The 17,493-nt window shown below is 44.3% G+C and overlaps 1 protein-coding gene across 2 annotated transcripts in view; it reads right to left on the minus strand.

The window, feature by feature from the left end:
- Nucleotides 1-7,676: 7,676 nt before the first annotated feature.
- Nucleotides 7,677-17,493, minus strand: part of DAGLA (diacylglycerol lipase alpha) — a 48,550-nt gene continuing 38,733 nt past the window's right edge. For both annotated transcript variants that reach the window (XM_044270081.1, XM_044270082.1), the window contains exons 14-20: nucleotides 16,491-16,633; nucleotides 16,341-16,409; nucleotides 16,194-16,266; nucleotides 15,916-16,112; nucleotides 15,707-15,836; nucleotides 14,119-14,309; nucleotides 7,677-10,714 (exon numbers count right to left, since the gene is read on the minus strand). In XM_044270081.1, coding sequence (XP_044126016.1) covers nucleotides 9,793-10,714; nucleotides 14,119-14,309; nucleotides 15,707-15,836; nucleotides 15,916-16,112; nucleotides 16,194-16,266; nucleotides 16,341-16,409; nucleotides 16,491-16,633 — 1,725 coding nt within the window. In that variant the 3' untranslated portion in view covers nucleotides 7,677-9,792. The remainder of the gene's footprint in view (nucleotides 10,715-14,118; nucleotides 14,310-15,706; nucleotides 15,837-15,915; nucleotides 16,113-16,193; nucleotides 16,267-16,340; nucleotides 16,410-16,490; nucleotides 16,634-17,493) is intronic.

The raw sequence follows: 17,493 nt of genomic DNA on the forward strand, positions 1-17,493 counted from the left end.
CGGCCTGTGGCATTGTAGCATTAGTATCAGCGACAGGCTGCTGCGTAATGCATGACGACATAAATGATGCTGTGCAAATAACCATTTTTAAAAAGCAGTGTATAGGACGTACATCGCACCCTTCAATCTTCTTTTAAGACCGAACAATTGTACAACAAACTATGCAAATCCATTTGGAGCCAATGTGACAGACATATATATATATATATATTACTGGGTAGCAAGATAGATCACAATTTAAAGTGACTGTCCAGTCTGAATTTAAACAGGTCAGCACCTATAGGTGATGACTGCCTAATATTTATTTTCCTCTGTGTTACTTGGCTGATTTTTTTCTCCCTTTAGATCTATTAGGCCAGAGCTGTGACCAGTGACTACACTTTGCCTACAGGAGGAAGTCTGAGACACACCTCCTGTCTCATCATTGGTTGAGGCTGCAGCTCTGCCTTCTCTGATTGGCTGCTGTGTATAAACAGAAGTCTATGATAAATGTAATTAAATATGTGACGCACCGGAGTGGTGAAGCTTGGAAAAGGTGCTCTCAGTAAAGAGGATTCGCCCTTCCTCTGAACAAAAATACAATCAATTAAGAAAATACTGGGCACTCTAATTCATGGAATACCATGTTTTATTTAATGATTTTGGTATAATACCTTAAAACATTGATAAAAAATAATTATTAAAAAAAGGCAGTACACAGTTGCTAAGATAAATGACCATATACAATATTAAAACATCATGGTGTTAATCCTAACTAAAATAACTGGAAATCTCATATATAATAGAAAGTCTCTGGAAATCTCATATAATAAAAAATAAAATGACGCAAGTAAAATACACTGTATGTATGTCCGATTTTGTGGAGATAAATTAGATGATTCCTGGATACAGGGACAATTCGAATATTATTTCTTAGGTGAGCGTTAATGCGGCGTCCCGCTTTACTCACTTAATTCAGCGCTGTCTCGTTAAGTCCTTGCAAGGTCAGCTTGTTTGTGGCTGAGGAAGGGGCGATTAACCCCCGAAACGCGTCTGGTTTGGCTCAAGACCCCCCTAAAGATTTGCCAGCTTATTTATTGAAAAGGACTCTGATAACGATTATGCCGGAGATACACGACCTGACACGCTGATTCCAATTAACTAACAGGAACACAGCTGAGATCACACAAGCGTCTGGCTGTATGAGCGTGGAAGAAGGTATACTAAGCTTGTAGGATACCGGCTCTATTACCTAGCGGAGCGGTGTCCAGAGCGACTATTCCGAACGGCAGAGTCATTTTCTTTTACTGTGCAGCAGCACCAACACACTGCACCGGAAAAACAGCCACAAACAAGCTGACCTTGCAAGGACTTAACGAGACAGCGCTGAATTAAGTGAGTAAAGCGGGACGCCGCATTAACGCTCACCTAAGAAATAATATTCGAATTGTCCCTGTATCCAGGAATCATCTAATTTATCTCCACAAAATCGGACATACATACAGTGTATTTTACTTGCGTCATTTTATTTTTTATTATATGAGATTTCCAGTGACTTTCTATTATATATGAGATTTCCAGTTATTTTAGTTAGGATTAACACCATGATGTTTTAATATTGTATATGGTCATTTATCTTAGCAACTGTGTACTGCCTTTTTTTAATAATTATTTTTTATCAATGTTTTAAGGTATTATACCAAAATCATTCAATAAAACATATGGTATTCCATGAATTAGAGTGCCCAGTATTTTCTTAATTGAGAAGTCTATGATAGGCTCACCAATGAGAGCATGGAGAGTTGATATCCATATCAGCAAGGGCAGAATGATTACAAAACACAGATTACTAAGGATTAATTATCTGGTCACATATAAATAAATGAAGCTTAGAAAGGAGAAGACTGGAAAGTCACTTTAAAGGAGTTGTCCAGCTTTGGTGGGTGTTTATGCCAGACCCCCTACTTGGCTGGACTTGCTCCCCACTGCTGGGTTCCAGCTTCCTCAGTCCCTGCTGCCAGTGATGTACTCAGGTCCCCGCTCGTAAACTAGGGGGACATGTCAAAACTGTGGCCAGTCATTGGCTGCAGCAGCACACAGGACCCCTATCAAACTGGAAGTTTACAAATGGAGACCAGAGGACATCAAGAGGTCCAGAGAGGTAGAGGTCTCCTCCGGAGGCCCCCAAAGCTAGACAATCCCTTTAAGGATTGCTACTGAGTGCCAATTTCTATTATTTATAAAGACAGGCATGTTATATATTCTCACCGCAGTCATCTCTAAGGACCATACCAATAATGGTGCAGAAGTAGTGAAGAAATAGCAATGCAGGACTCCTATTAGACAAGGATAAAAGGCTGTCCTGCAAGGAATGCTAACCACAGTGGCAGCACCTTTCTATAGGGTTTCCATTAAATACCTATATCTATACATAGCCATTTCAGAGTATATTGATTTTTTTTATAAACTATTGAAATCAAATGCCCACAACCCACAGTGCCAGGTGGGGTACTACTGGCGACACTGGTGGTATGGAATTGAACCGAGGCCATCAAACGTAAATGGAGAGCACTGCAGTAAGTAGGACAACACTAAACTATAGAGAGTCATCCCATCCCTCCAGTCCACGATGATTACGGACTGCTACCAATGTGCATGAATGCATGCAGCAGCGCCTCCTGGTGGGCTGGAGGGGAATGGAAAACCCAGCCTGTCTACTGATTGCAGGCATCAGGCCCAGTAAAACCTAAGGGGGAGATTTATCAAACTGGTGTGAAGTAGAACTGGCTTAGCTGCCTATAGCAACCAATCAGATTCCACCTTTCATTTTTCACAACTACTTTGGAAAATGAAAGGTGGAATCTAATTGGTTGATATGGGCAACTAAGCCAGTTTGATAAATCTCCCCCTAAATCTCTATGAAAGAGCATGTTGCAGCCAGTACATATTGAGGACCTATCCTCAGGATTGGTGGAGGTCTGACTCCTGGCACCCCCGTCGATCAGCTGTCTGAAGCGGAGGTGGTGCTCCTATGAACACCGCTTCCTCTTCATTATACTACTCGCTGCCTCCGTCGCAGTGGTGGCGCAGTGTAATTACAAGTGCTTGTCCCATTCGAGGGAATAGAGCGAGTACTTAATAATATAATTACACTGCGCCGCTGAAACTTCAGAGATGACAGGCAGTGTAATCTTGAAAAAGGAAGTAGCGCCTGCACAAGCGTTGCCTCTTTTTAAACCAGCTGATCGGCGGGGGTGCCTGGAATCGGACCTCCAACGATCAGATATTGATGACCTATCCTTTTCATTACACTGCCCGTTGCCTCCCTTGCAGCGGTGGCACAGTGCAATTACAAGTGCTTGTCCCATTCAAGTGAATAGAGAGAGTACTTCGGAGATGACGTGCAGTGTAATCTTGAAGAGGAAGTAGCTCCTGCACAAGCGCTGCCTCCTCTTTAACGGTCAGATATTGACGACCTATCCTGAGGATAGATCATCACTATGTACTGGCTGCGCAACCCCTTTAAAGTAACCAGATGGCACAGATTTTGGCACAATCTTTGACATTAAGGGCATAGCCGCACGGTCAGGCGTCCTGAAGCAGCTTTGGAAGCCAAAATCAGGAGTGGATCATAAAAGTAGAGACGGTATAAAAGGACAGATACGAATTCTCCTCTTTTTTTAATTGGCTTCCAAAACTACCCCAGGTAACCTGACCGTGAGGCGGTACCCTAAAAGGAAAACATGTCTTGCCATCAAACGGATCCCTGACGGAGACACTTTCAATGATACCGTCCCTGGTGTCTCCCTCATCTCTGCATTGAGGCCCCTTTTTGTGGTTCAATGATGCAATGAAATATATACAGCCTGAAATACAAGGGGGTGGATTGTACACCCTCCCTGGGCATGGAGCAGCCCTTCCCTTTTATACAGTCTGTAAAGAATATACAACAACATATGTATATATTTATATATTTATAGGATATGCTATATCTTTTTTATATGCTTTCTTTACAATATTAAGTTTTGTATATTTTTTTTTTTACATAAACTACAAATGACGCTGGGCAATGGCACAAAACACGGCAGCGGGTGGCGACTAGAACATGCACAATAGCTTGCCTCTTAGCAAGACGTCAGTCCCTCTGAGCCCTGCAGGATGGCAGTAGTCTATAAACAGTGACGAGAAGGCAAGGGCTTAGAGGAGGGAGCCGGGCTTAGAGGTCATCCAGAATTAAGGCATTCTTATTCTCACAGAAAAAAAATAAAAATAATTCAGCCAACTACTCGGAAATCAATAGCCCGTAAGGCACTCAGGCAGAGGGTTCAATAAAAATCCCCCATATTGTAAGAGATGTCCTGAGTGCCCACTGCCCTGGCAGTGATATAATGCGAGGGCGCCAGCTTCCCTATTAAAAGTACATACACATCTATGTTTACAAGATGACACAGCAAGATGGTGCATGTCAAGCACATGGGTCCAAACGCCCTCGACGTTGGCTAAGTCAATACCTTTCTACGATCTTGGCAAAAAACCGAAGGCTTAAAGGGGTATTCAAGTAACAACAAGCTATGAATGGACAGTGATCTAATTGGGACCACCGTAAAGAGTCAAGGGCAGCATTCGGCTATCTCAGGTGGCCTCAGAGTTTGAATGGAGCGGTGGTGTGCACGCTTGACTGCCACTCCATGAAAACACTCTCGAGATCGGTTAAAGTCCCAATTTAGCAGTTAGGAGATAACTTTTTGTAACCGGAACAACCCTTTAAAAGGTCCCAAGGAGGCACTTGCCTAACCATAATTGAAATTGCACAAGAGAAGAAAAATTTTGAGGACCTCTCACCTCTCACCTCTTTAGACATGTCTATTTTTGTAACTACTTGTATTCCCCATGTAGTAAAAATTCTGGAGCATCTATTCTTATGACTGTATGTTGTACCATTCCTTTATTATTCCTGCTAGAATTTAGGAATGAATTGCTAGCAGTGTCCATTAGTGTTATGTGTGCTGGCCGTTCCATCCATTGGGGACCATCCGTGTGGCTGCTGCAGACGGATCTAAACCCAATCAACTTGAACGGTTTGCGGGCCACAATACGGGCACGGCCGTGTGCATGATCCCTTAGGCTGGTAAAACACATCTGGACCTTCAATGGAAACTGCTAACAATTTTGTAACTTCTAGCAGGAATAATAAAAGAATAGCACAACTCAGAGTCATGAGAAGAGATGCTCCAGAATTATTAGATGAGGAATGCAAGGAGTTACTAAAAGAGACATGTCAGGGGAGAGGACGGGTCCTCTTTAAGCAGAGATCAGTGGCAAAAAACGTGCATTTGGAAACACTGTATAATGAGCAAAATCTAACACTCATGAAATAGCTACTGTGCAAAGGACACAAACTAACTCCAGTGTCAAGATGTCCCCAGCAGTGAAGATAACCCAGAGGAGGACCACACGACAAGGGGAACAGAAAACATGTATGTAACAGGGGAACAATAAATACACAATTAAAAAACCAAACAAAAAAGGCAATAAAGTTCTGAAACACCACAGTAAAAGCTGTAAAACCAGTGATGGGGGGTTGGGACTTCAGTGCAACGTGTAGGCCGTTTCGGCCTTCCTAGGACGCCTCAGCCCCAAACGACTTTGACACATGAAGGCATCTTTCAAAGAACCCATTATTGTGTGAACGACGTACCTTGCGATGAACAGTTCAATGAGAGGGACAACATGGCTCTTCTCTGTATTTGAAGAGAGAGGAATCAGTGTCATTTCCTTCCCATACAAAAAAAGATCAAGAAGACTTTGGATTTTTAACCCATTGCTGCTAGAAGAGTCTCAAGGACGTAAAAGTGCCAACCACTATGGCTCCCATAGGGTACAAGTCTTGCGCTCCGCACGCTACTACTACTTGCCAGGCCCGCTGTTTCCTGAAGCAAAGGAACTGGTGCCATCCCAGATGGCATTGCACATTTGTATCCCTCCAATATCCTTTTTGACACTTACACAGTAGTTTAACACATTATCTGGCATTTTTTTTAAGCTTGTACAGCTACATTCCTTACATATGGAGGTCAGTCAATCAACATCCGTAGGTGATTCGCTCCTTTGGGGCATATGCCACTATGAACGACAAATAAGTGTTTATTAATTGGCACAGGATTTGACTTAAGACAGATATATGTTTGGCCGTGTGTATGGCGTACGTGTGTCACAGAAGAAAAATAAATACTGCAATGTGAGTACTTAAAGAACCATCTTCATATCTACCACCCCTTATTCTAAGGAATCTGTATAGCAAGAGCGGGAAACACAAAATCGGCTGGGGAAGGGGGTATGGTGGTGCCGATCAGCCATCGACTTTCCTTTTGTAAACAGGACAAACTAAAAAAATACAAAATCTGGTCGCCATAGTGAAAAACGAAAAAGCATTTTTTTCAGACTGCATGGCAATAGAGGGGTTCTCTTCCTTTTGTACATATAGTAAAATACGGTCCTTAAACGGGTTGTCCGGTTTTAGGAAGAGACTGGACAACACAGGGGGTCCTCCACTGCAGCTGGTTGAACAAACCACGGCCTTCAGGTATGCTCAGTTCTTTTTGCAGGGGGATCCCACGTGTTGTCCGTTTTCTTCCTGAAACCAGACAACTCCTTTTAAGGAAATGGACACAATTATTTTGGATGAATGCATTTTACTCATTTTAGGCTAAAAGTAATTAGCTCAATTGGTCTTTATTAAAAATGTTCAGCCGTTTCTGAGACATAAGGGTTAAAAAAAAGCAGTCTGTTTGCAGAGTATCAGTTCTCAGAGTTTAGCTATGATGAGTGTTTATGAGGTCAGGAGATCAGAGGTAAGGCTCCACATGAGCCTCAGGACTGAGAAGAGAAACAGACAGATTTCTTTTAAACCCTGTATTTCAAAAACAGCTGAACATTTTTAATAAAAACTAATTAAAAATGATTTTTAGCCTGAAATGAGTAAAATGCAGTCATAAAAAATTTGCCCCAAAAGGTGTCCATAGCCTTTAAAGGGGTTGTCTGACTTCAAGAAGAAAATGGACAACACATGGGATCCCTCTGCAAAAAAAAAAAAAAGAACTGAGCATTACTTACCTGATTTTGCGCCAGTGTTCTGGTTATCCCGGCTGTTCTCTGTTCAACCGGCTGCAGTGGTGACGTCACGACAACATGTGTTGTCCGGTCTCTTCCTGGCCCAAAAATGTCCATAGCCTTTAATAGTAAGGTGCTCTGACAGCCAGTGTTTTCAGTAGGTCTCCCATGGATACAGTCATGAATGGTATATGTATGGGGTGCTGGTGTGATTGTATATAACGATTATAGATATTAACATTCTGCACGTCACAAGAAATGGGAAAAGGTTGTAGTGTTAGTATTTATGCTGGCTACTCAGTACTGTCTGCAACAGTGATGGCCAGTTCGCAGTGTTCACCTGCGAACACATGCGGACTGTCATCTTGACGCACAAGTCTGGCGATGCACAGGTAAGCCCTTACCTGTGCCGCGAGCCGGTCTGAAATCAAATGCGGTCAGCGGGAGCAGGCAGTTCCGAGAACAGCTGCCGGGGGCCTTCATGGGGCTGTTCTCGGAACTGCCTGCTCCCGCTGACCGCATTTGATTTCAGACCGGCTCGCGGCACAGGTAAGGGCTTACCTGTGCATCGCCAGACTTGTGCGTCAAGATGGCAGTCCGCATGTGTTCGCAGGTGAACAATGCGAACTGGCCATCACTGGTCTGCAGATTCCAAAGATTTATGGGTGAACCCACCAATGATCTATCCAGGTCTATGGATTCCGCCCAACAGTCCCACAACGTCGCCTGTCAGGGGAAACAAGGGTCACATAAGACTGGATCGTGACCTGTCCAAACCTCTGTCACCTCCACCTTCCATAGGCCTGGTTTGCTGAGATGACCAGTCAAGTTTAGAATCTGTTAGAGGTACATGATGGGAGGACCTTGCGATGGACACCTCTGATGGAAGGCATGCAGTAGGCTACGCCAGACCTAAGCTTCCATTGTGAAAAAAACAAAAAACGGATACTTTTTTTTACTGCAACCTCTATAAGGAAAGCATAGTCTGCTACACCATTCCATCCTGCAAAAGGATAAGGTACATTAACATATACTGTCCTAACGAGGACCAAAATATATATATATATATGCGAACTGTAATGTAAACATAGCCCACGAAAGTTGGGGAAAGATAGTTTCAACTAATGTTTGGCAAGACTAAAAGGGGTGCATACTTCTTTTTAGTAAAAATTATCCTAACTCATATGTGTCAGTAATATCTGTGCCATGGTGGAGGACCCCTTTATTCCCACCACTGGAACCCTTAAAATTACAGATAAGACAAGGCCAAATGTATAAAATACAATCATAGCTGACACCATGGCAGGAGAAAATTGTGAGGCAGTACTTTGTATAGTGTATGGTCATGAGAAAAGCTCATGCTTTATGATAAGCTAGAGGAAAGCATGTCCAAGTCTTCTAGAGGTAAGCTCTAAGGAAGATCTGAAGGCTAGATAGTTTGCCTAAAAGTGATGGTGAAAAGGTCTGATCTTACAGCCTGGGAAACAATCAGGTCGTATAGAAGCACAACTTTGTGTGATCCCACTGCTAGTGGGATCCATGGACTTGATAGTAGGACACAGGATCTGAGCATCATAAAAAGGGGACTACATTTCTATGGCTACCTGGAAGAGAATGTCACGATAGGAAGTGTAACTGTATATGTACCTGCAATGATACAAACAAGAGATCTTAAAGGGGTTGTCATCATGGACAATGGGGGCATACCGCTACGATATGCCCCTATTTTCTTACAGGTGTGGGTCCTGCTCCAATATTGAGAACGGAGTCCTCCATTTTCTTTGAAGCCAGCGAAAATAGCCGAGCGCTAGCTCGGCTATTTTCGTTAACCCAATAGAAATGAGTGAGAGCGGGGGCCGCGCATGCGCGCGCTCGGCTATTTTCGTTAACCCAATAGAAATGAGTGAGAGCGGGGGCCGCGCATGCGCGCGCTCGGCTATTTTCGTTAACCCAATAGAAATGAGTGAGAGTGGGGGCCGCGCATGCGCGGTACACTCCAATTCACTCCTATGGGGAGCCGGCTCGGTGGTGGCCGGACCAGAGTCGATCGCGATATGCCCCCATTGTCTATGATGAGACAACCCCTTTAAAATTAGTTCCCACACTACATCAGCTATACCGGGGAGAGGTCCAGCCTACAGACTAAAGATTAATGAATGATGCCCCTTTTTCTCAAACATTTGTCTTTTTAAACATGGCACCTAAATGTAATGAAGGCAGAAGGGGTGTCCTTCTTTGCCCCAGCTGGTACTGTACCTACACACCTCCGCAATAGTATGATCCACTATAAATACCCAAATGCAGACCAGAGGTAAAACCACCCCGAAAGCCTACACAGTTTGTCTGTCGTCAACCACAGACTCCTGAAGCAAGGTTGGCAAGTAATCTTGGCTGGTAAAAAGACAAGCCATGCAAGACTGCCAATGTAGTGGCATCTTCTTAGTGCAATGTATCACCTTCCTTGGTTTGTGATCTTCACAAAAAGGTCTGAAAATCCCTTTCAGCTGCGCGAAGTCTGTAACATAGTGGTGCCACAGGCATAAAAATAAAAATTGATGGTGGGAGGGCAGCTCTCCCTACGACTCAATTACCACAGGTAACTAAGCTCTGGCTTATCTCTTCCTATTGTAAGCTTGCATTATTCTACTCCTAAAGCTGCATTTCCATCAAAGATCCTGGACTCAATTGCTTATGTGCGTTTTGCTAGAGAGCGGAGATGAGTAGTTCTTCCGGTTTGCCGTGAGTTGGTCCTGTAGGTGTGGCAGTCCGTGTGGGATCAGGGGTCAGGCACTCCTGGCTGCTCATACCTGTCGGTGTAAGGTCCATGAGTTCACCTGAAGAGCTAAGAGGGAAAGAGGCAGAAACAGATATGCCAGATGATGGATCTGCTGAGCCGGCAAAAAGGCGGGGAGGCTTCGGCACCAGATTTGGCTCAAACTGTGCTCTTAAGAGTATCTCTTGATCACTTATAGACTTCGGCATTTCACGGTCTGTTCCTTCTGACACCATCATATGATAAAGGTCCTGCAAAGAGCCACTTTTACTGTCTAGATTGAAAAGACTGTCTATAAATTCTGCAAATTCTAGTACTTGAGGGCTTGGAACTTCGGTGAGGCGTCCATTTTGTAAAGCCAGTTCCTCCTGGGCTGGGGTCTGCACCCTGGTGGTCTCTGCTCCCGCAGCCGCTTCTTCATCCCAGGGTGGCAAATCTCCGGGCGAGGACCGACCACTATTATGGATAATCTCAGTGTGCTGGCTCTCTTGAGAGTGCTTTGAAAGGGCATCTGCTCCAAGCAGCTCAGTACGAGAGCTCAAGGATGGATTCTCCTCTGGAATGGTTGGGTCAATGAAGAAGCAGTGCGACTCGTCCCGCTCCAAGACAGCCCGCAAACTGGGCGAACCGCGAATACTTCGGAATCCAGAAGAACGCCTGGAATCGAAGCTGTAAACTGACTCGTTGTCTGAGAGGCTCTCCATTGTAGCTAATGGTGCTCTGCGGTCTTGCAGTGACACCGCTAGGCAATCCTTGGTGCTCATCAATAAAAGCTCAACGGGATCCTTCAGCACCGGGGACAGAAGACGGGAGTCATAAAATCCCTCTAGGCTGATTTCAGACTGCTTACTCCTGCAGAGGTTTGGGCAACAGAAGAATAATATCAATACATAGATGGAGATAAAAGAAAAAGGCAGTATGTCAAAGGTAAAAAGATACAGTATTTTTTGGACTATAAGACCCACCCGACCATAAGACGCCTCCCAGGTTTAGACAACAGGAAATTAGACAAATATTTTTTACTAATTAAAACTAGGCCACCCTGACTGTAGACCATAAGACTCCAGATTCTTTACTGCTAAAAAATTAAGTCTTATAGTCCAAAAAATACGGTCATTAATAGTGTCATTATAATGACTGCATTATGGTAGGGTACATTTTTAAAGGGCATCTGTCAGCAGTTTTGCACCTATGACACTGTCTGAGCTGTTACATGTGCGCTTGGCAGCTGAAGGCTTCGGTGTTGGTCCCATGTTCACACGTGCCCGCACTGCTGAGAAAAATCATGTTTTAATATATGCAAATGAGCCTCTAGGAGCAACCGGAGTGTTGCCTTTACCCCCGGAGAATCTGCTTTCTCCAACTGATGCTTCCTCTTTGCTTTCATTGAAGGGCATGGTAGTTGTAGACAGTAGAGCAGATAGGTGTAACATCAACGCCCCTGTTGCTCCTAGAGGCTCATTTGCATATATTAAAACATGATTTTTCTCAGCAATGCGGGCACATATGAACATGGCACCAACACAGATGTCTTCAGCTGCCAAGCGCACGTGTAACAGGTCAGCCAGTGTCATAGGTACAAATCTGATGATGGTGCCCTTTAAGCTCCTCTGGCTCCTTAACAGTGTTAACAAACTGGCGGGCCTCAGACTATATGCAGCTCTCATGCACCTGAAATGGTCTATCTTCTCCTATGTTATGGGGGCACTGTGGCATCTTATTCTCCCCCACAAGATCTGTTATGTGTGTTTTTGTATATACCTCTACGTAGGGACCCTAGAAAGTGTCTGTGGAGTCCAAGCAAAATAAAACATATGGAGAAAACTTGGTCGCAAAAAAGTCACACACAAGTATGTCAGCTACCCCTTTAACAGACCCTAGCTGAATGTAACGTTCGAAAATTAGGAGTCAAACCTTATATTAAAATCTGTCAGCAGATTTGTACCCATGAAACTGGCTGACCTGTTACATGTGAGCTTGGCAGCTGAAGGCATCTGTGTTGTCCCATGGGCATATGTGTCTGCACTGCTGAGAAAAATTATGTATTATATGCAAATGAGCCTCTAGGAGCAATGGGGGTGTTGCCGTTACACCTAGGGGGTCTGCTCCCTCTGCACTTTTATTGACAGGACCAGGTGTGATGAGGTTTTCACTGCCTGGCCCTGTCAAAGTGCAGAGGGCACAGAAGTTGCAGAGAGAGCAGAGCCTCTAGGTGTAATGACAACGCCCCCATTGCCCCTAGAGGCTCATTTGCATATATAAAAAAAAAAAATCTCAGCAATACGGGCACATATGAACATGGGACCAACACAGATGTCTTCAGCTGCCAAGTGCACATGTAACAGGTCAGCCAGTGTCCTAGGTACAAATCTGCTGATGCCCTTTAAGGCTACTTTCACACTTGCGTTCGGGGTTTCCGCTTGTGAGTTCCATTTGAAGGCTCTCACAAGCAGCCGCGAACGGATCCGTACATCCCCAATGCATTCTGAGTGGATAAGGATCCGCTCAGAATGCATCAGTTTGGCTCTGTTCCGCCTCCATTCCGCTCAGGAGGCGGACACCCAAATGCTACTTGCAGCGTTTTGGTGTACGCCTGGGCGTGCGGAGCCAAACGGATCCGTCCAGACTTACAATCTAAGTCAATGGGCACGGATCCGTTTGACGTTGACACAATATGGTGCAATTGCAAACGGATCCGTCCCCCATTGACTTTCAATGTAAAGTCAGGACGGATCCGTCTGACTTTTCTTAAATATAATGTAGACGGATCCGCACCGAACGCAAGTGTGAAAGTCAGGTTGACCACCACTCTTCTAAAGTCTGTTACACTGTCAGACTAGTTTCCATATGTTCTAATATTTACAAGGCCAAAAATGTCATTTTCTCTTACTGAAACAGTACCAAGCTTGTTCCTTGATGGGTGTCGGGTACTGCGCCTTTTACTTGGAGAGCGCACTTGCAATACAAGCCGCAATCCAGGGACAAAAGTGAACCTGTCACTAGAGCTATAAAAAAGGGGGAAAAAAAATCCTGATCTTCACACTATACAGGAACGTCCACATGTGTTTTGGGTCAGAAAATCCACAGATTGCCACTGATTTCAGGGTGATATCCACAGCAACAGATTTTTAAGCCCAGGCCATTTAACACCCTATCTGACCAGGCACATTTTCCATTTTTCTTTTAGTAAACGGGTCCTTGAAAGTCATAACTTTTTTTTCTGTTTGGTTATTTAAACAATCTTTGCGGTAATTTTTTTTTTAGGTGATACATGGGGCTTTATATTTTGTCATTTTTATTTTAGTATTTTTTAGAGTTAGCAAAAAAGTTTAAAAAAAAGCCAGTTTTCCCTTTTTTTAAATGTATTTTTGTCAATAGCACAATGTGCAACTACATTTTTTTGTCCTCTTTCTCTAAGGGTCATTTCAATATTTTGGATGTATTGGTTATGGTTTCCAGTGGTGAAACTAAAAGGTGTGGTTGTGGAGAAGTCAAAGATAAAAGACAGACATTACATATTGAATTGTCGCTGTAATTTAGAACCAACACACAGGCCCATCAAGAATGGAAAATCATTCCAGAAAATTGCCATCTGAAATGCCGAGACAGCTGTCAGTATGAACCGTTGGGCGAGAACGGACCATCAGTTCTGTACCCAGGATTTCAATCGCAATGATAATGTCTCCTTTCCAAACCCTTATATCGGTATATAGGTAAACCTATAAAAACACAGGCAGACATTCAAAGGAAGAGCAATTCCTGATTCTAATCAGTAAGGATTTATGCCAGAGGAGCCATTAATCTACCAAAAGGAGGGACTAACGAAAACTAGGCAGGGAGGGATACTCACGGGCAACTATGACAGATAAAGATGGATGAGGAAAAACAACAGCGTAAATGTAAATATGATAAAGATTGAAAAAAGACTCACAGATGAGAGATTACTAATCACGACAAACAGGCCATGGTAATGCAAGAAAAACTGACAGGACAGTGTCCATTACACAGGCGAGCAAAGAGAAACTACACGACCCTGAATAATGAGGACAAGAAACATGCGTAAGGAAATGGGGGAGAAGGGCGAGGCACAGAGGGAGAAAAATAAGAAATCAACAAAATATGAGGCACAGAATTAAAAAAAACACATCAACATTTGATGGGTTAATAAAAAAACAGAAATGCCACAAAATAATTTCCCAAAGAACTCAACTCATGGCACAACCCCTCATTGGTTTTCCCGCAAGTTTCCAACTTACTTGGTGCTGCTGTTCCTCCTGTTGGCATTTGTGCCAGGCATGATGGCAGGGATCACCTCCAGAATAGGAGGCGACAGATGTGGCGGCTGACTGAAGATCAGTTCTGGGTTCAGATCAACTTCTGTTGGACTCACCATCACTTTGGCAGCTGAAAGCAGGGCGGTTTTGCCCTTGTTATAATTTTCCAACACCTGTTTAGGAGAGAGAGATATCAAAGGTGTCGGCTCTGTACGCGTGGCTCCTTGTACCTTGTTATTTCCATGGCTGCCAGTTTAAAAGGAGTTGTCTCTGGGATTAGAAAAAGGGTCTGCCCCCCCCCCCCCCCCCCAAGATACATGGTCACTGTTCTATATGGATTATTCTGGTATTACATTTAAAGGGAATGTGTCATCAGAAGATGACCTGTCGTTTAAATAGTGTTTTTATGTTATATATTTAAAGGAAACCTGTCACCATGATTTTTTGCATAGAGCTGGGGACTTGGGCTGCTAGATGGCCGCTAGCACATCCGCAATACCCAGTCCCCATAGCTCTCTGCGCTTTTATTGTGTTAAAAAACAGTTTTGATTGATATGCAAATGACCTGATATGAGTCCTGTATCCGGAGATTAGTCAAGCGGAAAGGAGCCCAGCACCGCCCCGCGTCCTCCGAATCTCCTCCTTGCTGGCTGACGTCACAGAGCTGGAGCGCCGAAATCTCGCGATGCGCGAGCTAGCGCATGTGTAGTTCATTCCCTGTGCTGATGCCAGTACAGGGAGTGAACATGATGCCGACACTGCGCATGCGCTAGCTCGCGCATCGCAAGATTTCAGCGCTCCAGCTCTGTGACGTCAGCCAGCAAGGAGGAGATTCGGAGGACGCGGGGCGGTGCTGGGCTCCTTTCCGCTTGACTAATCTCCGGATACAGGACTCATATCAGGTCATTTGCATATCAATCAAAACTGTTTTTTAACACAATAAAAGCGCAGAGAGCTCTGGGGACTGGGTATTGCAGATGTGCTAGCGGCCATCTAGCAACCCATGTCCCCAGCTCTATGCAAAAAATCCTGGTGACAGGTTTCCTTTAAAGAATTTTTGGTGGTTATTTTTAATAAATAAAATAAAAAATTCTGAAGTTTTCACACTAATAGGTGCCACTTCTTGGTCTGTACAGATCACTTTACTGCAGTTACCTGCTTATCACTACAGGCGGGATTAGAATGACAGATATCACCTATATACAGTTAACATGGGATCCACCGTTCATCATAGGTGATATCCCAGCTTATCTTCTCCCTCCTGACCTCACTGAGGTCCCTCCTGTCCATTGTATCTATAAATCATACTGGCTGCTGAAAGCCTATTTCTAAATCCTGTTAAGAATAGCTCAGGCAAGATGGCCGCCCCATAATCATGTTCAGAAAGTAGAATAAAAAAAATAAAAAATAAAATACAATAGAAAAAAAAAAAATCAGCAACACATTCCCTATAAGTAAATGGAACTACGCAGCAATACTGGATAAAAAAAAAAGGACAAAAAGACAACAGATCACAGGTTTCCCCTTCCCCCCTTTAAGAAATCTCACGACATATAGTAATCCCCCTAACCTTATTGAGGCCTTCCATTACCACATGTGGAAGGTGTTCATGCAGCATGGCTGGGGAGATGATTACTTCTTCAAATGCTTTGTTGTCGCCCCAAATGGCAAAGTAAGTGGGTTCCTCTTGATCCCAGAAACTGTGAAAAAATTTAGTTTTGATGATCTGGTCATCAGCATCACATAACAGCCTCCTACAATACCCGCACTGAGACTCACCAGCACTGCTCTGCCGGGTGATTGTGCACAACATGAATGATCCGTCCAGGAGGGTAGAGCGGGGTGCTGGCTGACAGTGCTATGGTTAGATCACTGGGGTGAGTCCAGAGCCGATTACTGGGCACCGTTATCCCCTCGGATTCATCAGGAAGTTCTGATTTAGGTATACACTTAGTGCCCCCTAGAATTATCCGCCACTAGAAAAGAAGGGATGCATTTAAATACAGCAGTGCTATAAAACCAGCCCACATCAGCAAAGTAATCTCTCCACATCTAACCTTTGGCTTGTTGCTCCTCTGAAGAACATCTAGGAGATGCCTGCGGAATCCTTCAAGTTGAGACAAACCAATCCTAAAAGGAAAAGGAAGATCAATGTATATTCAACTAGGAAGGTTACACTACAGAAAATCATTTTTTTAAATTACCTGGGTACTAGGTCTTTCCCAAGCACTACAGACGTAACAAACTCCTTGGAATACTCCATGGCATCCTCACTGAAAAAAGTGCATGGTGCATTAGTTAATGAAGCTTATCCATGGCCATCTTGTAAATTAAAACATGTATAGAACACGTACCTTAGGAGGCCCCCTGGTGGAGAGTAGGCAAAACACTTTAGGGAAGGGTACTGGGGACGCAGAAGGAAGGACAGAATAGCAGCGGTGCCGGCTCCAAGTGAATGGCCCACTACAATTAGGCCATAGTGTTTGGTTCCACGTCCCTGGGAACACAAGAAATAGTCTGTGTGACCAAGTCAGCAGTAGTTTAATCTACGAAATGTTAGAAACTTTAGACCGTATACCCGACTGCCCCCCTTTTTCACAGAGAGGAATAAGCGGCTGCCAGACCCTTTATGTGGTGGCTCAGGCTACTTTCACATCTGTGCCGGTTTGGAGATCCGGCAGAGAATCTCAAAACCGGAATTAAAGGGAGTCTCTCACCTACTGGCCACGATTTAAACTGATTATAAAGCTGTGTGGGACACAAGTACATGCTGCTGTTACCTTTGTCAGAGTCTCCAAAGTGCCAAAAATCAAGTTTTAAAGATATGCAAATGAGCCATCGCAAGTGCCTAGGGGTGGCTCATTTGCTGCAAGTGCCCAGGCTCCCCCGGCCTTACTTGTGACTAACTCCTCCCCTGTGTATCCTCCGGCCAGCCCTGTATGCGCGCGACATTCTTTTTCTGCAGCCGAAATCCGGCATCTGCGCAGTACACTGCCCACTGTGGGCAAAGGCATAGTGATATGCAGTGCGCAGGCGTGAGGGTGATGTGCGCAGGCACCGGAATGGTTTCCCCACCTCTTGGGATCCTATTTTGTACTGCTGTAAATGGAGAAGTGGTCTTGCATGCACGGCTCTGTCCATCCACTTCTACGGGAGTTCCAAAAACAGCGTAAGAGTTGGGGCCCATTTAGACGGTCGTGGTGCAATTTGCGGATCCGCAAAACACGGATACCGGCCATGTGCGTTTCCGCAATTTGCGGACCGCACATGGCCGCAACCATAATAGAAAATGCCTATTCTTGTCCGTGAATGCGGACAAGAATAGGACATGTTCTATCTTTTCTGCAGAGCCGCGGT

This window comes from Bufo gargarizans, chromosome 10, assembly GCF_014858855.1.
Source record: "Bufo gargarizans isolate SCDJY-AF-19 chromosome 10, ASM1485885v1, whole genome shotgun sequence".
Lineage (NCBI taxonomy): Eukaryota > Metazoa > Chordata > Amphibia > Anura > Bufonidae > Bufo > Bufo gargarizans.